Source organism: Lissotriton vulgaris, chromosome 12, assembly GCF_964263255.1.
Source record: "Lissotriton vulgaris chromosome 12, aLisVul1.2, whole genome shotgun sequence".
NCBI lineage: Eukaryota > Metazoa > Chordata > Amphibia > Caudata > Salamandridae > Lissotriton > Lissotriton vulgaris.
Window position 1 is genome coordinate 605,187,006 of NC_141700.1, and position 27,511 is coordinate 605,214,516.

Genomic DNA, 27,511 nt, shown 5'->3' on the forward strand with positions numbered 1-27,511 from the left:
ATTGAGGTGGTCTTAATAGACACAGGGCTATTATTCCAGATCCTGAGTCCATCGACAGAAAAGACCAGTTGTCTTGCTTTTTCTTTTTGACACTTCTTAATCTGCAGTCTGATGGTGTGTTGGCTACAGGTAAGTCAAGAACCGCCAGAGATGGAGAGCTTGTCTAAAAGATTTGGGGTCGGTGCTCGTTGTGACGGCTTTGTAAATGATGCAGCTGATATTGAAGATGCGGCAGGCCGGTAAGGGGAGCCAATGGAATTCTATCAGGGTGGGGTTGATATGATCATATTTCTTCAGGCCATGGATGTGAAGTGCTGCATCTTCTAGGATGCCCCTTTAGGGCTGTCGGTGGGGAATCTGGGAAGCTGTGGAGTAAGGCATTACCACCATCCAAATGCGAGAGCGTGATGGCTTGAACAACAGTTCTGAAGTTGCTTTCTGGATTAAACAAATTGACTTTCTTTAGAAGAGAGAATTGGTACCAGGCGTCTGTTCTTTTGTCAATGTGTTCCTTGGAAGAGGAGGTTAGTGTCCAGGTTGAATCTAAGTGATTTGGAATTCAGCGAGAGTTGTGGATAGAGGACATCAAGGTTCATGTCATTGAGCCAGATTTGTACTGTATCTTGTTTCTTGTTTTTGGAAAATAACAGGAATTCTGTCTTGGTTGGGTTGAGCTTCAGGTAGGCACTGGACATTCAGGTCTGGATGATGTGCAAGTAGTGTTTGGGGCATTGGATGGCCGAATCAGAGGGGATTTTCAAGTAGAGTAGTGCGTCATCTGCATGTTGGTGAATCTTGGTGGTGTTATTTGAGAGTACAGGAGAAGATGACAGGAGAGAGTATGGAACCCTAGGGGTTTTCATATGTGATGGGGATCTTTGGTGACTTGGAGGTGCCAATGCGAACAAACTGGTGTTGGTTGAAAAGATAATAGGAGATCTACAGAAGAACATTGCCAGTGAATCCCATACAGATCCCCATATTGAATAAGAAATGGCAGTCTGCATGTGATTATGTTTTCCGTATTTATTTCTATACATATTAAATATAACAAATTATTCACCTAAACTTACTTTGTACCAGTTTGCAAACAATATAATACTAGGAGGAAAGTTTTTAATTCTTTCAGCCTCTTTATTGATTGATTTGGCAAACCATTTACAATTTAAAACATAGCTAAATCGAACGATAAAATTACAGTAATAAATGTTAAAAACTGTGGATTTAAAATTACTTAAAATTGGGTGGACCATTAGGGGCTAATAAGGTTCTTACTGGAAGACATCGCTCTGGCTTTCTGATGTTCTGGACTCCGGTTTGATTATTGAGTCTATTAACTCGACCGCCATACTAAGATGGGGAGGGTTTAGATGTGGATATGGCTTCCAGTTGTTTTGACGCTTTATGGATGAATTTTGTAAGCCCAATGTTTAACTTGGTGTTGTCAGGGTTAAGAGCGGCCATTATTGCTTCACGGCAAGATCGAACTCCCAACATGATACATTGTCCTCGCAGCAATGACCGTCTGGCCATAAGCAATGCAGGGCATACACAGACGATGCGTTCCATTGTTTCAGAATGGTAACCACACAACCTGCATTCAGTACTGCTACGTGGACGGCGCCATTCGGGAAGATTCTTCAAAAAGGGCCAGTCACCCATCCTCAGCGCTAAAAACGTATTTTTCCAATAAAGTGAGTATGTGCTTGATAGGTAGAGTGGCTGAGCACCGACTTTGAAATTGGAGATTACTGCCCAAGCGTGTTTCCTCTTTGACAGTGTTGCCCTGTCTGAATGAAAGGACCACAATCTGTAAGTTTTTTTAATGGCAGCCTTTAAAACCGGGTGGTGGGGGGTTTGTTTCCCAGAGGTCTTTTACTCCTAGTAACTGAAAACTGTGGTCCAGACGTTGCCGATACTTATGGCTGGTCTGGTTTTTCTGTGTTTCCTGCCATAGTCGGGCCTCCAAGGTACCCTCCCGGGCACGGCGCAGTCTATGAAATAGTTTAATAAATGCGCCTGCCTCCACTCCATGGTGGTCTTGTAGTCCCAGTTCAAGTCTCACTTGGGCTGGCGAGGCAGATCTTGACAATCGAAAAGCTCTTTTAAAAATGTTAGTTGTTGGGGGGCGTGGCCTGAGGCGTCAAGATGGCGGTCGCACTCTAAGAGTGCTCTGGATGCCCCGTCCGTCATCCGCCCAGCATCCGCCTGTTGCAGTTGCCATCGACTCGCAGCCCCGGTGGTACCGGACTCCCCTGGCTGCCCTGCATCACCCGGTGTTTCGAACCGCTTCCCAGGGGCTTGGCGGCGCCTCCGCCGGCCTGATCCTCCCTGGCCGCGCGGTTTCCAAAATGGCGGCCCCCATCTGAGCTGGCGAGGCGGCCTGGTCTTGGGAGCTCCGACCGGTGCTTCCCGATGGCCCACCTGGCTCCCCGCCCCTGTCGGGTGGGTGGAGCCGCTGCTGTGACCTGCTCCCCGCTGGGCCCCTCCACTGGATGACGGAGGCCTTCCCGAGGCTGCGGTGTTTGCCCTGCTTGGCGCCGGGGGACGAGGCGCGACATCGGCGGCCTGAGATGCCTGAGGCGGCCCCCACTGACATCGGATTCGGGCTGCTGCGAGGGCGAGTGGCTCCCGTGGGGCCGCCCCTGGGCCTGCCGCGGCATCGCCGCACCAGCGGAACCTGCTCCAGAGACTCACGGAGGCCGGGGGCTGTTGGGGACCCCGGAGGTGAGGAGAGGATCTAAACGGGCGGGGGGGCGCCCCCTTGGGTCTCGCCTGTGTGCGGCTTGTGCGGGCTGGGAGGTCAGGGAGCCCCGGGTGCGCTAGCTCCAGTGTGGCCCCCCCATTGTCTTCCTGCCTGTAGCTGCGAGGACGGACTGTGGAGCCCGTGGGGCCGGCCCTGCACTAGCCGCAGCATCGCCGCAACACTGGACCCTGCCCCACGACCTGAGGTGATCCGGGGCTGCTGGGAGTCTCCGGGGGCGAAAGAGGGATTGGGAGAAGGCAGGGGGCTCCCCTTCGGCCTCGCCCGCGAGCTCCTTGAGTGGGCTGGGAGGCCTGGGAGCCCTGAAGTATATTGCTTGTAGAGACCGCCCACCGCCGGGCCACTGACTGGTCCCTCGGTGCCTCCCCCGGCACCCTTGGACTTGTGGGGGTATCGGACCGGCGGAGTATCTGACCGTCTGGGCGCCTGCCCCCCCAGGCCTGTTCACCGCGAGTTGAGGGACCCACGGGGCACTGCGACCTCCCACTGCGGCCATTACCGGAACTATTGCAAAGGAGCAGTGTCCCGTATCTACCGCTCCCTGGTGAATATTGGCCCCGCGTCCCTAGCTAAGGTGCACGCCCGGTGGGAGGGGTGGGTGGGCCCCCTAGAGGAGGCAGACTGGAGAGATGCCCTTATGGCCCCTAGAACCCTAACCACGTCCTCCAGGCTACGCCTGGTGCAGATATACAACCTACACGCGGTCTACCTCACCCCTGAGCGACTCTTCCATGCCCAATTGCGACCCTCCCCAGACTGCCCGAAATGCAGCTCATCCCCCGCCGATTTTTACCATATGGTGTGGCTCTGCCCGGTGTTGGAGAGGTTCTGGAAGGGGGTGTAGAGGGAGCTCGCACAAGTCCTGGGATGGGAGGTTCCTCACGACCCACTCCGGATGCTGTTGGGGATATTTGACGGCCTAGATGGTTCCAGAATGGATAAGCGCCTACTGGGGACAGCGGTGGCTGTGGCCAAAAGGGACATAGCGACGTAATGGTCGCGTGCCGCTGCTCCCACTGTGAAGGGGTGGAGGAGGGGGGTGGACTGGTGCGGTGCCCAGGAGGAGGCCATGTTGGAATCCCGAGGCTCTCCAGAATTGTTCCATAAAATATGGGGAAAATGGTTCAACATGATTCCGCCATAATCCTTGTTGTATCAAATGCCTCATGCTCTGCCATCAATGTAATGCAGGTTGAGATGCTGGACTGGAATGGACTGATCCTGCACATATGTTTTATTGATTCACATCCGATGTATATGTTGATTAATGAGCTGCAACCGGTGAATTCTTCGCAGTTTTATATACTTAATAAAATTCATTATAAAAAAAAAAAAAATTGGTTGTTAGTTTGTTAAGTAATACGTTGGTTGTGCCACTAGTGATCTCGTGCCCATACGTCAAGGAAATAATTACCTTAGCCTTCATCACTTGCAGCATGGGAGTTAGGCTGGGACCTAGTAACTGTTTTGACAATTTTGCCGCGGCCGCTACGAACGGCAAGGCTTTGGTTTTCAATGTTTCTTTATGCTTGGTAAAGGTACCTCTTGGTGTGAAAAAAATGCCCAAGTATTTATAACTTGGGGTTGATTCAAGCTTTGTGTCATTGAAGTGCCACCTTCTGTTGACTTTTTTTGTTTCCCAAAAGATATTGTTTTGGTTTTTGACAGGTTCAGTTCAAGGCATTGTCTTGTTGTGTTAGGTAGCAGTTCATCCAGTAGCCTTTGGAGACATACTTTTATGTGGCTTAACAGCACCAAGTCATCAGAGGTAAGTTACTTACCTGTAATCCTAGATTTCCTCTAGGTGAAACTCCATTAAAATCATGAACTGTGCGACTCATGTGCAGGGGCCCAGGGCACTTTTAAAAAAATATATACAATACACTTTTATTAAGAAAGGTAAATTAGCATAGTCAATTTTAATTTTAAAAAGGACAGTACATTAGTAAAAGTGACAAGAAAACCTTTTTCACAAACCTGTTTTAAAGGTACAATGAGAGAAAAGCAGGGCAATGTAGCTGAATTGTAGCCCAAAAAGGGTGGAAAACTGATACTTCTCCTTTAAAGAAGCACAGATCTGCAGAATGTCATCGTGCCCTGTCACTAGCAGTTGCTCCAGTTCTTTTGTATGGCGGCAAGATTCTGCCCAAAGGCCAACAATGTGTGTCTGTTCTTGCTGGGGGGGTAGGAAGGGTTGCTTATGATGTAGATTCCCATGAAGGAAAACTAGATTAAAGGTAAATAAACTTTCCTTCTCCCTCAGAGGCAGAAGAGGAAGAGACATAGAAGAAGCTGAATATTTATCATAAAAGATTGCTAAATGAGGCTAGACCAACTTGAGCATCACACAGGAGTATCCAGTAAAGTTTTGGATTAACGTCTAGGTAGCTGCCTTGCGAATTTCTACCTCAGGACTGTTTCTTAACACTACAGTAGTAAGATATACACATCTCTGATGAACAATTTACCAGACTTATTAACAAGGGTTAAAGAAATATGGGAAAAGAATATGGGCCAAATAGAAACGGGAAATGGGAGGAGGCAAAATGGGCTCATGAGATAGCAATTAAAGGCAGATTCTGACTCCTGCACTACAAAATACAATCAGACCTTTGTTTGAGGGGAGGTGGAATGGTGGGGAGCTTCATCCACACATGGTGGGAATGTCCCAAGATTGCCAAATATTGGAAGAAAACAGGCCTACAACTGAACAAACTGAAGTAGCTATTAACTGTAATCTATACTACTATTATAAAGAGAGAACTTGCACCTTTAGGCAAGGTAAACTCGGGAACCACAGCGCCAATCTACACACCCGATACACCGTTGAAATTGGCAGGGTGTGTAGATGGTCATAGGCTTTAAATTTTTTTTAAATAAACGTTATATAAAAAGTTACATTTTTACAAAAAGTAGTTCCCCCAAAGTAGCGCCGGCCGCGACTGTGCGTCGTCACGTCAGGAGCAGGGGAGGAGCAGCGTCCCAGGAGCGGCGGACATGGCGCGCAGCGGAGGAGCGGTGAAGTGAGGCCAGCGGCGGAGCGGAGAGGCGGATATGGCGCGGGGAGGAGCGGCAGCAGACAGGTGGTGAGTGGCAGAGCGGCGGAGTGGAGAAATATTGACCGGCGGTGTGAGCAGCAGAGGCAAGGTAAGAATCCGGGGCAGCCAGGGTCGGGGCGGGCGGGCGGGGCACGGGCTGCTGGGGAATGTCAGGGCAGGCGGGGGTAGGGGAAGCCAGCATTTCAGGTTTGCGTGCTCTCCCGCCCCGGCCCCCGCCCGCCACAACATTGTCCGGGACACAGACAATGTCGTGGCGGGCAGGGGCCTGGGCGGGAGAGCACGCAAACCTGAAATGCAGCCCCAGCCCCCTTCTACCCCAGGCAACGCTGGGGCGGGCTGCTAGTGTCAAATAAAAGGTTACATACATGTAGTCCTGATTCTGCATCGTAATAATCTTCATTGAAGTCATAAATGCTTGCATAGTTCCTTGACATTTACGTGGACTATGGAACACCATTAAAAAGTTAATTTTCTTGGAAACAGCATCAAACACATGTCTTTATCCATGAATCTTTAAAGTATATCTGTTGAATGGAAGACTGCAAGCAGGGTTCGTTTTTCCTGAAAGCTCTGTTAAGAAACTACCATTTCATATATTAAAAATTGCATTGTAGCATCTTTCAATAGAGAACAAAACACACTGGTACAATAAGGTGAGGAATGTAAAAATCAGCCTGTTGACTTATATTTAACAGATACTAAAAAGAAAAAAAGCAGCCTATCCCTTTAATAACCTGGGTGGCACCCCTGGCCAGCATGCCATGTACTGCCATTTGCCTCTTTCACTCTGTTCTTTTTCAGGGTAAAATTAAAGAGAGGAGATATGTAAACCTATGCATAACCATACAGCAATTATGCCAGCAGCCAGGGAAAGAGGTGACTTTGATGAATATTCTTACAATGCAGAACCATGACTATAGGTATGTAACCTTTTCTTCTGCATTGTAGGATCTTCATTGATAGTCATAAATGGTTAAATAGATGAGTAATCTTAATATATAGAAACAACCGGCTACTGGACGATTTAAAAAAACAAACAGTATAGCCTACCAAAAAAGGACTATGTTCATGAAAATAAAAGCTATCTACATAAAAAACACAATCCAGTTTAAACTCACTTAAAGAGGTTCCTGAGAGTCTCTTGTCCAACTCTGGCTTCAGCTAGGGTTTCAGTGTCTAGACCTGGTTAGAAACACAATACTTTTCTAATGTCTAGAAAAGTTAAAGATCTTTCAGCAGAATCAAGGGTTGATCACTTAGAGAAAAACGTTCGTAGTGTAAACAATTGATTAATGTGAAAATCAGACACTACCTTTGACTGAAAAGCAGGATGAGTTCTAAGAGCAACCCTGTTGGAATGAAAAACCATAAAAAGTTCCCAAGATAAAGCTTGGAGCTCACCAACTCTCCTTGCTGACATGACATCAATTAGGAATATCGGTTTTCATGAAAGATACTGTAATAAAGCCTTATTGAATGCGTTCAAGAGAAGGATTTATAAGTCTAGTAAGTATTAGAGTCAGCTCCCACGAAGGAGATGGATTTTTCACAGAGGGAAATACTTTTTGAGGCCTTCCAGAAAGTCTTGGACAACAGGAATTTTAAAAAGGAAGTTTAATGAAGTAACTTCTTGCATGCTGTTATGGCAGCTAGGTGAACTTTATCTTAGAAAATTTGAGTTTAAATTTTGCTAAATGTAATGAATATGGAAGAAGGCCTTGCTCTTGACATGAAATCGGGTCATAGAATTTAAACTAACATCATATACAGAATCTTTTCAATTTGAGCACGTAACAGGATCTTGTTGAAGGACATTTCGCTTTCTCTTAAAATGTGCATGCATTCTTGCTGAAGATGTAAGGGTCCATGTTGGCTGACTTCAGAAGCCAAGGAGCCAAATTCAAAGGTTGTTTGTTTAAATAATGCATGGTGGTGGGATTGTCTGGTTGAATCATTATGTTGTTTGACCGTAAAGAAGGTAGGAGACCTATCGTGCAAGATGGACTGCTTTGTGTTCCAACCGGTTTATGAGATAAGTTTGTTCCTTTGAAGACCAAAGATCTTGAATTGTAAAGTGGTCTAGATTTGCTCCCCAACCTGTTTGAGGGGAATCTTTTACTAGTACAGTATTCAGGGTTTTCTTCTGAAATGATACTCCATCCAGGAGATTCACACTTTGCCCCACCAAGTTTGAGATTGTTTTGCATGAGTTGTTAGAAGATAGTCTCCCCATTATCTGTCTTCTGTGACCATTGGTCTTCTAAACACTGTTGAGAAGGACGCATATGAGTCTCACATTTGGGATGATGTAGATGCAAGATGCCATGGACCCTAGTAGGTAGGCAATTTGACACGGTCTTGGATAGCATGTTTTCTTTAAAGAGACACACCTTTGTTGGATAGAAGGTATTCTCTGCTCCGAAGGATACACTTTATCTGTCTTGTGTCTATTAGTGCACTTAAGTAATAAAGAGCCTATACTGAGTCTTTGATTGATTTTTGAATGTTGATATTGAGCCATAGATGTTTCAGAATTGACTTTGTGAACTGAAAATCTTGTTTTATTTTTTTTGTGGAAGCACTTGCCTTCATCTGCCAGTCGTGTGCATATGGGTATACTAATATTTTCTTTATCCGTAGATGCACAGCTACTGCAGCCGTGTAATTTGAGAATGTTCTTGGAGCAGATTTGAGTCCAAATGGTGGAACATTGTAATTTAGTGGAACTCGCCAGAAATCTAAGCTATTTTCTATGCTAAGTCACAGTGTGAAAGTATGCGTCTAGAAGATCTTTTGAGCTTAGCCAATCACTTTTCCCGATGTAAGGAAAAATGTAAAGAAAAGAGAACACTCCGAACTTTTAGGATGTATTTGTTTAACAGACGCATATCCAATATGGGACAATACTGAATGGGATGGGTTTTCTTCAGCCCTAGAGAATATTTGGTGTACACTTCTTTCTGTTGTTGGTGTAAAAGAACTATTGGTACTGTTTTTGGCTATTCAGAGTTGAGTTTCTTTTTGTAGAATGGGAAGATGAGAAAGCGAATGTAATACCCAGGTCTTAATAAAGAAAAAGTTACAGCCTCACCATTTCACCATAGAAGGAGTGAGGCTGCTGATTAATATTCACTGCTCCCTCCTAGGAGCACCTTGGGCTTTGTTTTTAATTAGTTTAGTTGTTGTGGTGCCCTCATGATATGGCAGGGGCACCACCAACAATTTACAAAAGAGTTGTGGGGGCTAGAAGAAGAACAGCAGTCCCCCAGTAAAGGTTAAATAAGAAGCAACAATAAATAAATACACTGTAAGTCTCCTGGGCCATTGAATGCATCACCCAGGAGAGCTTACCGTGTTTTTCAATCTAACCAACTGTGCACATGAACTGTAAGTACCTGCTGTGCAATAAGGGTCCAAGGGATGCGTGAAGAGGCTGGCGAGCCCAAATGTGGGCCTGAGGGTACTCTGTTAGGCTTCGGGGCTGCTCCGGACTGGGGGGGAGGGGGCAGCTGTTCTATTGTATCTGACTCAGTGCCTGTGGAGGTACCCCTTCGCATGAGCAGTGCATACGTTAGTTGGTTATCATGTTTCAGGGTTTGAGGAATCACATAACGTGAATTAGGGGGATGGTTGAGTTCTAGATCACAGCACGGTAAGGTAGAATGGGGGGAGTTGGCAGGGGTTGTTATAGTTCATGCAGGGATTGATGCATGGGCACTACACCAAGCTACACGGCAGCAGCGGCAACCCCCATGCGATTGAGTATGATGTAATGTATAGGGACAGGAGAACACGCTATGGCTCAGCCACATAACTTAATCTTAGTCTTGTGGAATGTAAACTGTCTGGGTAATAAACTGAAGAGAGGTTTGTTGACAAGAGCTTCCACTAGATATAAGGCTTACATAATACTCCTTCAGAAGACTCAATTGATGGACACGCAACACAATAGCCTCGGGCAGAGCAGATAAAAAGTTGCTTCTTCTGCGCAGCATACCTGAACTTCAACAGGGGTGGTCATTTAAATAAAGAAGTCTCTGACCTTCTATATCCTCCGCACATGGTTGGATACCGTGGGATGCTACTTAGCGATAATGGGAGAATGGGAGGGTGAAAATATGATTCTCCTTAACATTTATGCGCTGCCAAGTCTCCAGTCACTCACTGTACAAAAAAGCGGGGTCGTTTTTAGCGAGTTTCGCAAGGATTTTTAAAATTTTAGGAGATATTAATTTGGTACATGATACACGCTTAGACAGAGTGAGTACAGATTGGAAGGGGGGTTACGAGGGGTACGTTGGTGGGCTTCCTGCAGGACTCTGGACTTCTGGATATATAGAGGGAGCTACACTGTAAGGAAAGGGGCTTTTCATTTTATTCACTCCCACATAACATATCCTACGGATGGTTTCTAGCCTAGCTACCAGAGATAGTGCAGGGAGGTTCTCAGAGGCTAGATATTTAGCAAGCGGGACATCAGATCATGCCTCCCTACAGGTCACCATAACTACCACCAGAGAAAGAGAAGCTGACCAATGGAATAAGGCCACCTGGAGGCTAGGGAATAAACATGTAGTTAAAGAACTAAATAAGGCCACGGACCTGTAGTTAATTGAAAACATGGGCACAGTTGATAACGCCAGTGTGATTTGGGAGGCGTACAAGGCCACACTTTGGGGGGGCGGCGGTTCTGATTGCTGGGGAAATTAGAGAGAAGAGGGAAAGAAGGCTGCGCCTTGAGAAGTTGGACTTTGAATAGCAGATTTAGAACGAATACAGGGCTCGCATCTGGGACGTCACTTTTTGGGACGCTAGAGTGCAAAAGCGCAGAATACAAAGAGGTAGCCAGACATTAATTCAAAGCTTCCTTCCTGGCCAAACCTGGCAGGCAAATTGCTGGCTTGAACAGGCAGCAGAGAAAAGGAATCCATGCATGTTAAGGAACTACAACTAGAACCGGGGCAGTTGGCTAGGGACAGTAAGCAAATTGTAGAGACATTTGTGACGTATATGGAGACATTCTATGGATCCAGGGTTGGAAGTACGAAGGCGGAGATTAGAAGGTTTTTGAAAGATTGCCCAATTAAGACTCTGACCTCAGAGCAGATGGACAGACTCTAGAATCAAGCCTCACTGAAGCAGAAATAATGGAGGCCATTGGGTAAGGCCCTGAGCCCTAGAATGTTGCCCGTGGAATTTTTCCGCAAAATGGCAGCCAAAGAGACCAAGCCAATGATACTTTATTTTTTATTTTTTAAATCTTTATTCACAGCTGTATTATTCAAAATTGTACATCACATTTATTATGTCAATCCACCAGCTGGTGTTTTGTATTTTCACCCCGTGCATACCCCTTTATCCTGTTACAGTGAGACTTTTGGGGGATGGTAACAGTACTATTAACACAATTCTTTCTGCTATGCCCGAAGCATCTGCATCGTGAGAACATACATTAAAGCGTCCAAGTTTCCGTAACCCACCCTCCACCCCCCCACCCACTTGCTGTCTTGAACTTCCCATCCCCTGGCGGTTCAGCCATTCCCAACCATCTAGATGTGAATTGGGCTATTCCGGCTACTGTAGGCGTCAGCGTGTGCTACATCTTGGGGTGATATTGGTTATGTCGTGAGAGTATCTGGGGTGCATCGTCCCTCTCTCACTGCCGTTATTGTGACCTCTCCTGACTAGTCTCCCGGTCCAGTACCAGCTGCCTGGGTTAGGTCCTCGCTCTCCAGTGTGATGAGCATAGTCTCCCATTCTTGGGATATGGGGAATCTTCGGAGACCACGTGTTTCCTCCCTCCTAAGTGTTGTCCCCCCAAGCCAATGATATTTATGTATAAAGATGCCCTGCACAAAGTGTCATTGCCTGATGACCTGCGTTCAGCTACCATCATCCTGATCCTTATACCTAAGGCAGGGAAACCTGTGCAGAGGGGCAACTCGTATAGACCAATCTCGCTACTCAAAGTTGAGGCAAAAATCCTGGCTAAGTGTTGGCAGGCAGACTCCAAGGAGTGGTGGCAGATCTGGTACATTTGGACTAGACCGGTTTTATGCCTGGTCGCTCGACTTGACTGAATCTGAGAAGATTCCATAATAACATGGTGCAGCCCAACTCTGGGAAAGATTCCTAGGCGGTGCTTTCCTTTGACGCCAACAAGAAATTTTGAGTCAGTTGAGTGGCCTTTTCTGTTTCTACTCCTGGGGAGAATTGGCTTTGGACCCTGTAACATTAATTGGCTCAGACTTCTTTATCAGAAACCCTGTGCCCGAATAAAGGTAAGTGGCTGCCTAACGAGGGAATTTTCGATAGGGAGGGGCATGTGACAGGGTTGCCCCCTCCCACCAATGCTCATCACTTTGGCGATAGAGCCCCTGGCAACCTTCCTAAGCGTGGACACCAGGATATGGGGTTGGACTGGGGTTTTGGATGGGAAGAAAGAGTATCATTGTATGCAGATGATACTCTGCTTTATCTGAACCGTACAGATCAGTCACTCGTTTGCATCTGCAAGATTTTCCAGATATTTGGGAAGTTTTCTGGGTTTGTGTTAAATCGTGAGAAGTCATTACTGTTCCCAATGGCGGACTGTAAACAGACGGGTCCAATGCCACTCCCATTATGGGTGGAACTTCATAGTTTAGAATATCTGGGCATATGGATAACTAGGGAAGCCGACTCCCATGTTCGAGCTAATCTTGACCCACTGTTGCAGAGAGTAGAGAAGGACACTAAGCATTGGAGTCCGCTGCCTCTGTCGTTGCAAGGTAAAGTACAAAATTATGGTACTGCCCGACTGCTATACTCTATGTTTTGCAGAACTGTCCCTATCGGCTACCGAAAACGTTCTTTTTACGAGTAGATGCCCAAGTGAGGGTGCTGCTCTGGGGTAGGCGGGGGACAGCCCCGCATAGCAATGCGCACCCTACAACTATCTAAATATGATGGGGGCATTTCCCTGCCTAACATCAGGAAGTATTACGAGGCAGCACAGGTGGGAGTAGTGAATGTGTGGGTCTAGGCAGACTCAGATGACCCAGCGGTTTGAGTGGACAGATGGGGAATGGGAGATCATAGCTATATGCACATGCTAAATGGGGGCTGTCTAAATGAGCAGGCATGTCCAGCCATGACTATGGTTCTAAAAGTTTGGAATAGCTTTGCTGAGGGAAATGAAGTGGGACAAAAGGCTCACTCCCGGAACAACCCTTTAGAAGGGCACTCAATTGAGACGGGTGTCTGACTTGAAGGGCTTCCTAGTCTAGGACACGATAAGCATAAACACACTGGCGGGGTTGTGGGATGCAAATGGAGTTCTCCCCTTTGACCACCTACAGAGAGCATATCAGATGCCAACAGTACAGTGGTTGAAATATGGGAAGCTGAGACACGCACTTACCCATAGTATAGATAAGGAGGAAGAGACACAGGAGGAGTCCTAGCTGGAGCGACGGTTATTGGATGGGCAGATAAGGCATAAGCGGATATCGCTGACATATGGAATATGAATGCGAAATGTGCAAGGTTCTCTAACAAACCTGAAAGAGAGATGGGTGAAAGACATTGGGGAAATTGATTATGAGGATTGGTAGGAGGCCCTGGCATTCACAACAGAGGGGGCCATAAAGGCCATTCAGATTAATCCAACTTAAGGTACTGCATAGACCATATTATAACAGAACCTTATCCCTCAAAATAGGGAAGGCCAAGAGCCCTCTGTGTTTCGGAAATGTGGAGAGGAGGGAACTTTTCTTCACACGTGGTGGCAATGCCCTGCAATCTGCACATTCTGGGAAGGAGTGACCAAATCACTGGTGGAGGCGGTTGGGATCAACATTGACCTTACACCATGTAGAGCATTACTAGGCATATGGGACCCCTCTGACCTCACAAAGTACCAGAAGATTCTTGTGAATGTGGGAAATATGGTTGTGTAAAGAAATGTTGTTCGGAAAAGGGAGGGTAAGGAGTGACACGTCTCCAATGTTCAGACATTGGGAGGAAGGGATGACATGATGCAAAATGATTGAAAAGGAGGTTTATAAGGGCAGAGGTTGCAAGATAAAGTATGAGAAGATATGGGGAACCTGGGACGCAGTAGAACTGGAAGAATAGAGAGCTGTTCATTAGATTGCATACGGAGGCGGGCACAGGGTTAGGGGACGGAGGGATGGGAGGAGGGCCGATACACTTTAGGTCTAGCACTTAGTGAGATTTTATAACCAGTTCATGTCAAGTAGGTAGGTTCTTGATATGCAGGAGGAAAGGAGGGGGGTGGGATTAAGATGATGATTCAGAAATTTATCGCTTGGAATATGATCTGTCGACGTGATGACCCTGCATTTTCTGTAGGTTGTATTTGAAACCTTTAAAAAAAGTTTTTGAAAAATTAAAAAAATTAGTCTCTGGCCCTACGGGGTGTTTTTCTGGGACCTCCCTAAGAGGTCTAGGGGTCAGGGTACCCTTACCCTGCCCCTGCCATATGTTATTTTTATTGGAGGACAAGAGGACTCAGTCGCTGAGTCCTAAAATGGCTCATAAACATATTTGTTGATGTGAAGCAGCAAATCAGATCTTATCTGTTGATCAACAACCACGGCCAAACTTTCTGGATAAAGAACTAGTTTTCTGCAAGGTTTGGTGTAATTCCATTCAGCTGTTTTGGCTGCAGTGCTGTTCACTTTTCTTGGGATACTGCTTGGAGAAAACGCATTTGGGACTCCCAAGGCGGAGGCGGAGGAGCGTTGCCCCACTGCTCTCAGAGCAGGAAAAAGGAAAACATTGTAATTATTGTTTTATTTTTCAGAGCTACGGGGCTGAGTTAGGGCGAGGCGGGGCTGGTTCCACAGTGGGAGGAGTGATTCATGCACTTAAGTGCGCATGACGGTTTGGCCAGACAAACAGTAACTCGCACTTTACATTTTCCCCACCAGGCTCTAATGAACAGCCTGGTAGGGAACATGCACAGGCTCTTAGTTCCTGTCTGAGTGCCAAAGCATGGCACTCAGACCAATCACAATGCTGCATTGCAGCGTTATGATTGACTTAGGGGAGCCTGTGAGTTTCCTGCTTCCGGGACTCACCAGGAAGTGATGTTGAGGAGAGGCTGCGGTCGTGAGAAGGTGTTTTTTTAAAATGTATATTTTGGCCCCACCACCCCTGTTCCCTGCCAGCCATTACTGATTGTGGTAAAAAAAACAATGGACTACGATGCAGCCCGAGTAGTTTTATCTCTGGTTGAGATGAATTCAAGCATCTCGCCCCCTCAATTTTTTGTATACTTCAGTGTAACACCTTAATTGCAATGGGTATGCCCAGAATTGTTGCGTGCTCACTTTGCCACTGGAACCAATCTGTACCTGACCGACGACCCCCAACTAGGGCGAAACCGAGCATGGGTTGCTTTGTGTTCCAGTTCAGGGAGAGCCTGGCTTGGCAGTTAGGTTGGACTGTTCCTATTGCAGAAGGATCATGGCTGATGTGCATATAGCTGGGTCTAATCTGAGGTGGTATTTTGGGCAAAAAAAGATGGACAGTGATATTAACCTGAGCAATTACTAGTGTCTGAGATTAATTTAAGCATCTCACCCATCACTTTAAGATGGTGGCTCATAATGGGAGGGGCACTGACACCTTACTGTGAAAGTCATCATGAGCATGTCTTCTTTTATCACCGAGCAAATTCAAAACTGAGCCAACATGTGCTCCTAAACGGAAGGGCAAAACAACGAAAAATTGCTGTGCAGCTCAAAAGGGTGAATGGAGGCTGAGGCTGGTCCCCATCGCCCTTTGCTACACTTGCTCCCTGCGACACCTGTGACGTCCCACAGAAGAAAAACAATTCAGCTAAAGCTTAGCATTGAATTCCCCAAGGAATACATTTTCCCTCCCCATTAAGCATATTGTTTTCTAAGAAAAACACCCTCACCTGAAAATAAGTGAAACTCCATGAGGAGAAGTCAGTCACAAAACTTGCCACCAAGGTTTAAAAAAAATCATAATGCAGACCACTGCTAAATCGTTCAGTAAAACAGTAGCATTTTAAAGAATAAAACAAAACTAAAATGGCAGGAACCAGAGTTCCCACATCTTCACAAATGAGCAAAAAAAAACGAGGGTGCAACTTTCACTGTGGGCACTCTAAAGCAACAATGCAGATTTCCTTTGCAAGAGATTATATACCAATGGTAATAGTTTTCTTTATTTTTTTCTCTTTAAAATGGACATGAATGGAGCAGCAATACAGCTGGCTGTATGTACCTTTTAAACCCTCTTGGATATTTCAGTGGTTTGATATATTCCCAATTACATATGGCTTTGTTTACATTATCCGATTTAATCTTTAAAACTTGTGGGTTGACCAGAAGTGTCGATTTTAAACTCCATAAAATACCTCACTCACATACACAGAAGTATTTGACTACTCACCTACCTCACACCGTAACACTTCTATTGGGTACATGTATGCTTTATTCTACTTACATACCCCGAACCTGGTATACATGAGCGATGAGAAGCTCTTGGCTACCACAGTCCAGTTGATACAAAGGGCAAAGGTACAGCCCTACCATGAGGTTTGGATTCAAATTCTCAGTGACCTAAGAACAAGGGAACCCAATTCAGCAGCAGGCAGGAAGACAGCTTTTCAACACAACCAGCTCAGACTGCACTTATGGAAGCACTCCTAAGGCCTACCAATATGTAAGTTGTAACTTACATATTCATAATGAGGGTAGGTCAAAATTTACTGCAAATCCTATTCACCCAACAGGCCACAGTTAGCATAAATGAACCCATATGGTCCCAGCAAGGACTAGCCATGTACGCCAAGATGCTGACCTAAAGACATTCAGATTCTTTCAACTTTAGATGACTGATAAAATAACTGTCCCAGCAAACTAAAAAGGATTTATTGAGAGCATTTTGTTTTAATGTAGCACAAACCAGTGCCAGAGAAACCCTTCCCCAGAGCACGAATTGTTGGACAAAACTCCAACATGAAACACAAATTTCATCACAAGTGTGGCAGTGAGGCACCACAAACAATCAGAGTCACACCACTATCAGCTGTTGCTGAAACTATTCACCAATAGCAAAATCTGATGAGGGAAAGTAGAGTTGCATCCTTGTACCTACATGATCTAACAATCTTCATGTACAAATGAATTCTGTATGATAAAACTTTGTGTATTCACAGTAAATGAAGTCAGGTAAGGCATGAAAATCGAAAAGATTCCTGAATACTTGTACCGTAGTATTCAGAGGCGATGGATGTGGGCAGCTAAAATATCGATACATATAAAACATCATCACTTACCTCATTCTCCTCAGTTATTACTTGGGTAGTTGTCATTTCCATCTCCTTCTTAACAGCCAGCACAGCCATGTCCTCCTCAGAGTTAGGGGAGGATGTTTCATCAACAGTGTTATCTTCATCCGCCTCACTCTCACCTGCGATAAAGCACATATTTTAGATGGTCTTGTGAATTGGGCGCTTCTCCCAATCTAATTCAAAAGGACCGTTATCTGGGTTATTTTTATTTTAAAAGAATTCTTTTAAGCCACAAGTGCAGGTAAATAAAAATATTCATGTATCACTCTTGCAGTTCGGGATTATGCTTACACGTTGAGGTAGTTAAGAACTCTAGAATATGGACAGAGTCTGGACAGAGAGCACTGCATGGGTATGTCAGTAGATAGCATGCACCTAACACTCGTGAAAACAATCTTGTGATAAACTTTTCACCCGGCCTCAACATCCTGATGAAAGGCATTTTCTTAGGGCCCCAGACAGTCAATGATTATTGAACAGTATCATACTTGGGTATATTGTCCAACAGAAGAAGAAGCAAGTAGCATTATTTAATGGTTTAAGCGTCTGCGTAATTGTGAATCGGTGTGTTTAACCAACAAAACTTAGTGAACAAACGTCTCACCCCAACATCCCCCCACCCAGCACTTCGTGGGCGGAAGTGTCTGACACATAACTAACAAAAGAGGAGGATAGTGACCAAGCCAAGTGGCCCCAGGCTATGGTAGAGGTAAAGTATGCCAGCCTAGCATTTGAGATTATGCAATGTGCAAGATAAAACACCTGATCCTCAGGTTCTCGCAAGGATACATTGCAGCAGGAATTTGCCACCCCACATCTGTCTGACCTGGTGAGGGGTAGTGGGGGGAGGGGGGGCTTATTTCTCATGGTAGTTCAGGTTTCTATTGATGTCACGTCTTATCATGGCATTAAAGGAAGCGCTCACTCGTCGTTATGGGGCTGAGACGATCCTTCGTCAAGAGCTCCCCAGAGCACGCAGCTGGAGATTTCAGGGTGCTTTTTTGCAGGTTGCCCTGTCTCTGAGTAGGCCGCGTCCCTCCTGTTCAGAACTCGTGGAGGCTCAAATAAAATGATCGAACCTGATGCAAGACTTTCAGTCTTGCAAGGAAAGGGAACATGTAGGACAACTTCATGACTTTTAATTTCTTTAAGAGGCACAAATGATTTCTTCCGGTGCTTAACCAGGGTCGTATAGTCAGAAAAATCATGACTCTACTAATAATAATAAAACCTGGTATTTGTAAAGCGCAAACTAATCCGACCTAAGGGTCTCAAGGCGCTGGGGGCCGTCGGGAAGATTAAGCGAGCTATTGCCCAGAGTTACATGGTACAGGGTTGACCTCCCACTGGTGCCGGGGATCAAACCGTGAATCACTGTTCCAGAGTCAGACGCCCAGGCCGCTATGCCACACCTCTTCCTTCACCTCTAGATGAGTCAATATTGAGAGCTGATCTGTTTCGGATGGCATGACACACAGCATCTTGGTTGTGATAGTTGAATATGTGGACAATAATGGGATGGGGAGGTGCACATGGAGGGGGCAGAGGAGTCAAGTTCGGATGCACTCTTTCAATTATGATGCAGGCCATTATGCTGCTGGGGCCTTCCAGGATGTGAGCCAGTCTGAAAAAATTTCACCGACTGCATGTCCTTCAGGCTCTTGGCTATCACGACTACCCAGAAATTGTTCCACATCAATCTGCCCTCTGCGTCTTTCATGCTCTTCTCGAGCTGCAATGTCTTGACTTCTTGGCAAGACACTTCAGCTTTTAGCACATTGAAGGTGTCCTTTGTAGTGGAGATTTCATTATCTCCTTCAGTTATTTGCTCTGCCACCTCTTCAAATTTTGTAGTAGGAGGGAGAATTCTACCCACACCATCAATCTTGTTCTCTACAGCTAGGTGTGTGTGCCACAGATCACCATGAAGATGTTTTCGGGGGTAATGACAACGCCTCAGGACCTGCTGTGTCTTCCTCAGATACCATCAGCAGAAGCTTTAGGTCCGTCCCCCAGCTTGGCAAATTTGTTAATTTTACTTTTCCGTGTGGGAGCCTGTACCTACGATTCCCCCATCTTGCCAACATTTCATATTATAATTCAGGTTGCAAAGGAGAACAGAGGGACTCGCTACCGAGGAAACCTTGAGCAACCCAGTACCACTGGGCCCCCAGAATTCAGTCTTCAAAGCAGCAAGATCAGTACAGTAACTAAGACACAACTATCCAAAAAGTCAAAAAGACCATTGGTTGAACCCTTTAAAATTAATGTAAAAGTTAAAAAGTATTGGTAATCACAATTATGGGCCTGTAAAGTGCACTCACCAAAGTAATTTAAAAAAATAAAATATCAAAAGAACCCAGTGAACCAACCATCTATTAGTAATTAACTTCACCCCTAATTTATAGATGACCAGGAGATTAAATGTCTGGAATAATTTTTATACTTCAACTTCGCTTCTACAGCATTCCAATACTTTGTCACAGCCACCACCAATTACAAGCAGGGGTGTGGAAGGTTTTAAAATATCTGCTTGTGCATGGGGCGGGATGCTTTATATATCTATTTGTCTTATAAAAAATAAAAACACTTGTCCTTTTGGTGCCATGCACTAAGATCATAAGTTGTGGCAGCATTCTCCCTGAATCAGTGCTCTGAAAATAGCCTCTCTGATTATGGCAGGACTCAAAATACAGTATATAAAAAGTGATGGATAGAATGTTAGACTTAATCTCAATTACTGATAATTATACAGGGCCGTATCCAAGTCCATCTTTATTTTGCACACCATGCCACCTCAGTTTGGACCCAGCCATATGCAAATCAGTCTTGATCATACTCCAGTGGAAACAGTCTAGCCCAAACTGCAAAGCCTTGTCCTCCCTGAACCAGAGAACATGCAACCCGGGCTGGATGTTCCCACTGCAGCAGGGTCAAGACTGATTTGCATATTGCTGGGTCCAAACTGAGGTGGCATGGTAGGTGAAAAATGATGGACTAGGAAGGAGTCCCAGTGATTGCCAGCGGGTGATATTAATTCAAGCATTGCATCCATCACTGTTTTTGAGGACTCCTATTATAGCAGGGTAAGTACACAAGCAATGCCCCTATTTTTCCACCTTTCCGCAAATCTACATACTTGAGCTGGAAGTAGTGAGTAGTGCTAGTTCCAGGGTTGGAATATCCTTTCATGTCTATGCACACCTACAAACTTGAATGTTTAATGGTTTTTACCAACTCTTCCTGAATCTCCTCCAGCACTGAGACAGGTTGGAAATTTACTCCTGACAAGGGCAGAAGTAAAAGTTTTTCCAGGGTGGGGAAAAAGGGGGTTACATGGAAAGTGAACTTGCAAATGCTCAGCAGACTTTCATATGAGCAATCAGTCAGTCAGTCAGTCAGTCATAAGCTTTTATTCGATATGCAGAGATATCTTATAAGCACATTTACAATGAATTCATACACAGTATACAAAAATAACGTAGCTATAAGAAGTCAGTATAAGAACTCTTAAAAAAGATAAAAGGACATGAAATGCCCGTGAATAAATTAGCTAAAAAAGAAATTAAACCGCTACTGACAATCTCTTACAACGAATAAGCCAGAACTGTTTTAAAAATTTTGCTGTTCCACACACAATAGAGGGAGAAGTGTCCGTGGTTAGAATGCGCAAGGCTTCTAGGTGGCTACGTGTACCCATATTACGGCAAAGGGGTTTCAGCCAAAAACTCCTAGGCCTTGCATAATCCGGGCATTCAAATAGAACATGCGCGATGGACTCAACCCTACTGGGGCAACATGCACAATTGGGGGAAGTACGGGCCGCTGATGTCCATTTTGATACCACAGCACCCAGCGGGAGGGATCCAACTCTAAATTTAAAGTAAAGGGCTCGGTCAAAGGGGAGAGTAATCAGGTCTAGGTAAGGTTCAAAGGGCACAATGTCTTTAATTTGTAAGAAGGTGACGGTGGACTTGCAGTGATTCGAGTTTGTAATTAGGCGCTCCGCAGTCCATTTCCAGAAAAGCCCCTTGACCACTTCTTTTGGAGGGGCTGAGCGTGATGACCAACAGTCCCCTAGTCCGATCTTTTCCAGAAGCTTTTTAGTTTCTCTTAACCACCTTATCTTAGCCCAACCCCCCAGACTCATTATTTCTCCCAGACCGTCTGCGTAGGGTTTTAGCTCTTCACCCCTCCAGATTCGTGTCCATAGTAGGAGCGGGCGGAGCTGGGCTTGGTCTTTGATGTTTTTGCAACCCGTGTCCAACAGCAGTGGTACAGATGGTGTGCTCAGTGGAATAGAGATAAAGGATTTTAGCAGCTTACTCTCCGCTGTCGCAAGGGCATCCAAGCGGCAGTGGCCCCACAGTTCTGCCCCATACAAGGCTGATGTCACTACTTTGGCCTTGTAGATGTCGATTACTGGGGAAAGTGATCTCCTGGGTGAGGCCCGGAACTCCCTCATGAGCGCTCCTCCTACTCTCCTATGGTTGAGGACCATTTTATCGATGTGATTTGCCCAAGACATCCTGTCCGTAATCCGAATGCCGAGGTAATCGAATTCGGCCACTTTCTCTAGGGGAATCGAGTTTAGGGTAGGTGGGCGGCCCAGTTTCCTAGGGGGGTTTAGGACTAGGTATTTTGTTTTGTCCACATTTATTATTAAACCTTTAGCAGTACAAAAGTCCTGGAAACGTGTTAGCAATTTCTGTAGGCCTTGGGGGGTCTTCGAGATCAGAAGCGTGTCGTCCGCAAAAAGCAAGGTGGGAATACGGACTCCTCCAAGACAGGGGGCGTCAGCTGGTTCTTGTTGTAGATGTTTTACCACCCCATTCACATATAGTGAAAATAGGGTGGGCGCCAAGACGCAGCCCTGTCTTACGCCCCTGGACACAGGTATCTTTTCAGTGAGCTCTCCGTTCTTACCCCATCGGACCTGAGCAAAGGTATGGGCATGGAGGCTAATGAGGAGGGACAAGATGTAGGGGGGAAGTCCCAACTCATAAAGCACCCTCCAAAGCTCTTCCCGGGGGACTAGGTCAAAGGCAGTCTTCAGGTCTATAAAGGCCAAGTAAAGACTACCCTTGCCCAGTTCCACCACCTTCCACCCCAGTAGTGACAGCCTAAACACCTGCTCTATTGTCCCCATTCCCGCCCGAAAACCTGCCTGAAAGTCTGATAGGATTTTATTCTCCTCCACCCAGTGGAGAATCCTACCAAGGATAGCTTTACCAGCTATCTTTTGGGAGGAGTCTATCAGACTTATGGGGCGGTAGTTCCACGGGGTTTCCCTACACCTTTTTTGTAGATCGGGACCACCGCCGCCCCTTTCCAGGATTCTGGCACTGCCCCTCCTCTCATGATATCGTTTAGGAGAGCGGCAATTACCCTTCCCCATTCCGCAGGGTATGCCCTCATAAGGTCCCCCGGAAGGCCATCTGGGCCCGCCGCCTTGCGGGGCGCTACCCACCCTATAACCCCTTCAACCTCTGCGGGAGTGAAGAGATCATAGGCGTGAGGTTCAGTTACTAGCGTAGGGGCCATCCCAACATTCAGTTCCCCATCTGGGGGGAGATATAAGGTCCCGAAATGTTTTACCCAGTTTTGAGGCGGGATATTGCAGGGTCTCATAGATGCGTCGGGTTTATTCCGTGTGCCTATGAGGTTCCAAAAGGCTCTTGAGTCCCTACTTTTACTAGCCTGGAGCAGGTCTTCCCAGAATTTGTCTTCCCACTCCTTCCTAGCAACTTGGAGGGACTTATTATAGGCCTTCCTTGCTTCCTGTATCACACTTCGGGATTTGTGCTTAACTGCCTCAACTAACTTTGCCTTAAGAACCCTACATGTTTGGGTATACCAACCAGCAACTGGTTTTTTAAAATCCTTGTTACCCGACTTGTTAGGGTGTGAGGTAAACACGTTGGTTAAGGCTTCTACCAAGGAGACAAATAGTCCACTGGCACTACCCACCCCTTCTAGAGATGTTCCCAGGGTTGTTACCGCATGATTTAAGAGGGTTTGAATTTCCCCTACCTTTGCCTCGGAGAGTACCAATTTCGCCCATTTTATACGTCTACCACAAGGGGAGACTTCAGACTCGTCCGGGCGTGCGGCTACCGGGTTAGTGTTGTCCTTCCTTGAAGAGCGCCACCACTGGTCCATACTTAAAGAGAGAAAGTTGTGGTCACTTTCGGTCGTGGGTACCACCTGCATGTGCCTTACATAAGGCCATAGGTTTACATCTATTAGGAGATAATCTAACCTAGAGGTATGTCCTGGTCTATTGAACGTGTGGGCGCCCCCCCTATCCGAAGGTGTCCTCCCGTTAGCTGCCCTTAAGTTAAATTCGAGGGTTAGGGAATATATCTGGAGCGCCACTTCTGACCACCTTCTGATCGGAGGGATTTCCAGTACCGGGATCCCCAACTTGGTGTCCTCCTCGTCCTGGTCGAGGGAGACGTCCGAGCCCAAGGGCTCGAACATACAGTTCAAGTCGCCCGCAACCAAAGTACGCTTCTTATATGGGGTGTTATTTAACAAGGAGTCGAGGAGAGATATTACGGGAGACTTTCTCCCGCCATAAACATTATAGACATTTAGGACAATTCTTCCCCTTTGATCTATTAGGGTGATGTTTTGTATGTCCGGGCAATCTGTGGGAGTCTCCACTACTCTGCAGTCTAAAGAGGCTGCGATCCAAATGAGGAGGCCACCCGAAGGGCGTCCCCTCCCTGTTTCCGAGACTTGCGCAGGGGAGAAATAGGAGGAAAATCCCACCCTATGAACCGGCGCCAAGCTCCATGTCTCTTGGAAGAGACACAAGGAGTGCTCATCTACACAAGCAGCGAAATCCGGTAGAGCCAATTTTCTTGCAATCCCTGCGACATTCCAGCTGAAAACCTTAATAGCTAGGTCCGTCACAGATGGAGTGTCGCTGGGCGCCAGAGTGCTCGTATCTTTGGTCCTCCTAGAGGGTATCTGGGGGGAGCAGGGATCTTGGGGGATGTCTATAGGGGCTACTATCCCACTTGCAGGATTTGCTTGGGTGGGTGGCTTTCCTACTGGATCAGCTCTACTCCCGAATTCCAGTCAGCAAGGCCCTAGTGCCCACAAATGGTTCTCCCTTGTAATCCCCGTAACCCCGGCCCAGTTTTGACTGAAAACAGGGGTACTTAAGCTACCTCTAGTTGGGCTAGCAATTTGCCTGGGGTAGAAATAAGAAAGATCAACCACTTTAACCCCCGGAGCCCCCATATTTTTAATAGGAGTACAGATCGAGGGCACTACTCTAGGGTCTTGAAAATTTATAATTATACAATCCCCCTCCTGAGTTTTTTTCCCCTGCCCTACCCACCCCACTCTACGGACACTTAGAATAATACCATCCACACCCAACGGGATTGGCTTATTTGCCTTCAGCCAGTGGATACACTTATTCTTGAGTGACTGGTGGTTTTCCAACTGGCCTTCCTTTAGAGGAGGCACGTTAACCATAACGGCCACAAAAGGCTGACAGTCTGGTGGAAGGTTTACAGGAGGAATCCTTCGTGCTGGATTACTAAGGACCGGTAAGGTGGTAGATGGGGCAGTAGGTTGGGATACAGATCTACGGGCTTTCCCTATCACTAACCCGTTAGGTTTAATGCGTGTGCCTAGATTTTGGGAGTCTTCCGTTTTGCCACTAACTATCTGTGGCTGCTTTTGTGTGAGAGACTTAGGCTTATTTTTGTCAGGCTCTAATTGTGTTGGTGGCACCTTATGTTTTGGCCCTGCTTTGGGACGGGGAGGAGATTTTGGAGCTGGGACTAATGGACTATTAGCAACAACTTTATTTAGACATGTTGGGGGTTTAGGGTCTCTCTGGGATGGTGGTTCTTTCCCCTTTGTGCCCAGGTCCTTGTTTTCACTCACTCTAGTTATTTGTTTAATTGTGGTTTTGAGTGAGTGAAACCCATCAAGGGTTGATTGCTCTAGCTTGTCTATCCTCTCACCTAGACCCTTGACCTGTGTTAGCAGCGGTTTCAAGAGACTATATACTTTCTCCAGGATATTTTCAACTGTTACTGAATCAGTTGACTTAGAGTCCTTGATTATGTTGGCTTCTGAGTGTAGCCCCTTGGGAGAGATCAGCACATCCCCTACTATGTCAGCTTCGTTCACAATAGACCTACCCCTTGTGTTTCTCATACCAGGACCAGAGGGCTTTCTTACTCTTTGGTAAAGGGCGGCCTGTCTCACTAGCCTACCCTTTTTGCGTTTTCTAGGCTTTTTACTTAAGGGCCTATTCTCCTGCCTAGATTCGGGAGTTTGGGTGTTAGGGGAAACCCTATCTGGCTCTCCTTCAGATATAACTAAGGAGGGGGTGAGCGGTTTTGGAGGCAGAGGATCACTGGTAACTACATTTGGGAGATTAGGTGATAGTAGTGAGGACTGGTTAGTAAGGCCACCATCTTCTCCAGTAACTATAGGTAGGAGTGCGGCCAGGTTTTCCAGCCTATCTATATTTTGTTCTATATCAACCAATTGGGAGGGGACTGCGGAAACACCAGGGACATTAGGTGGGGTAACAGAGTTGACCCGGACACTCGCCGGTGTAAGCGACTGGGCTGCAGCCCCTAAGGATGAGCGTCTTGAGGGGAGGTAGACCTCGGAAAGACGCCGTTCAGACATAGCAATCTCCTTATCAATCACCGCCGCCACCCTGGTGATAAAGCGGTCCATAGTTCCTATTACAGGGCTCGCGGCATTGGACCCCCTTTCGCCTTCACTCCTAAGAAGCTTTCCAGAGCGGGTAGACATGATTGTGGGGAGCAGCACGGGTGCTCACACCGGGCGTATATACTCACTGCTTTTGGAGAGGAAAGGGACGTGGCCCAGCCCAGCCTTGACAGCCCCTGACTCGCTCGGCGTCCCGCTCGCGTCCCGCTGAGCGTCAGGCAGTTTGTTAAGTAGTGGGCGTTGCAGGCGGGGGCGTGTCTGAAGGTGGGCGCGTCCGCTCTCAGGCCTGGGGAAGCAGGGACTCCTGGTCTTCTGAGTCCCTGCTTAGCGCCGGCGAGTTGGACCTTCCAGGCGCCTCCCAGGGACAGCGCGCAGCCTTCACCTCTCCCTCTTCCAGCCGCGAAGCGGCACCTGCGGAGCGGGTGCGGCGAGAAGCAGCGGCAAAAGCAGAACCCAGCAAGAGGTCAGTTTGTAGAACGCGGGTCCAACAGCAACCACCAACCAGTTTCAGGTGAGTCCCAGCGTCTGTTGCAAACACGCGCCTTTTACTCCAGGACAGGCGGGGGCGTGTCTGAAGGTGGGCGCGTCCGCTCTCAGGCCTGGGGAAGCAGGGACTCCTGGTCTTCTGAGTCCCTGCTTAGCGCCGGCGAGTTGGACCTTCCAGGCGCCTCCCAGGGACAGCGCGCAGCCTTCACCTCTCCCTCTTCCAGCCGCGAAGCGGCACCCGCGGAGCGGGTGCGGCGAGAAGCAGCGGCAAAAGCAGAACCCAGCAAGAGGTCAGTTTGTAGAACGCGGGTCCAACAGCAACCACCAACCAGTTTCAGGTGAGTCCCAGCGTCTGTTGCAAACACGCGCCTTTTACTCCAGGACAGGTGGGGGCGTGTCTGAAGGTGGGCGCGTCCGCTCTCAGGCCTGGGGAAGCAGGGACTCCTGGTCTTCTGAGTCCCTGCTTAGCGCCGGCGAGTTGGACCTTCCAGGCGCCTCCCAGGGACAGCGCGCAGCCTTCACCTCTCCCTCTTCCAGCCGCGAAGCGGCACCCGTGGAGCGGGTGCGGCGAGAAGCAGCGGCAAAAGCAGAACCCAGCAAGAGGTCAGTTTGTAGAACGCGGGTCCAACAGCAACCACCAACCAGTTTCAGATGAGTCCCCTTAAATTGTTCGGCGACGGCTGGAGGGTGCCACTCAGATGTTAAACAAGTGCATTCATGATTTCTGCCTTCGAGTTCCTCCGCGCGCATCCCCTCCTTCTAATTCCAGGGAGGGGCGACTGCCTCACAGCCCGTTCAAATGGAAATTATAAACATATTTGCAGCCAGGGCAGGGCATTCCGGCTGTCTCGAGAAATAGGTTTCTTGCCTCCTTCCTCCAAATGAGCAATCATACACATGCATATTTGCTCACGCAAAACTGCAGTTCACAAAGATGTTGGTTTCCAGGCCTACTTCTGTAAATACTTGGGAATTCTTGAAAGTCGTAGATCTGCACTAATGCGAGGTCATGTACCATGGGTGCTCCTTTGTGACTTTCTTTAATAATTGGGCTTCTAATTAAGTGACTTCACTATGAGTGATGGCATTTTGCTCTTTCACAAGGAGCACATTGGCACACAAAGATGTTTCCTTCAGTTTCAGAGACTA

At 47.0% G+C, this 27,511-nt stretch overlaps 1 protein-coding gene across 3 annotated transcripts in view; it reads right to left on the minus strand.

The window, feature by feature from the left end:
* ZNF821 (zinc finger protein 821) overlaps nucleotides 1-27,511 on the minus strand; it is a 188,592-nt gene that overhangs the window by 25,133 nt on the left and 135,948 nt on the right. For all 3 annotated transcript variants that reach the window (XM_086945515.1, XM_086945513.1, XM_086945514.1), the window contains one exon: nucleotides 17,144-17,277. In XM_086945515.1, the coding sequence (XP_086801641.1) occupies nucleotides 17,144-17,277 (134 nt within the window). The remainder of the gene's footprint in view (nucleotides 1-17,143; nucleotides 17,278-27,511) is intronic.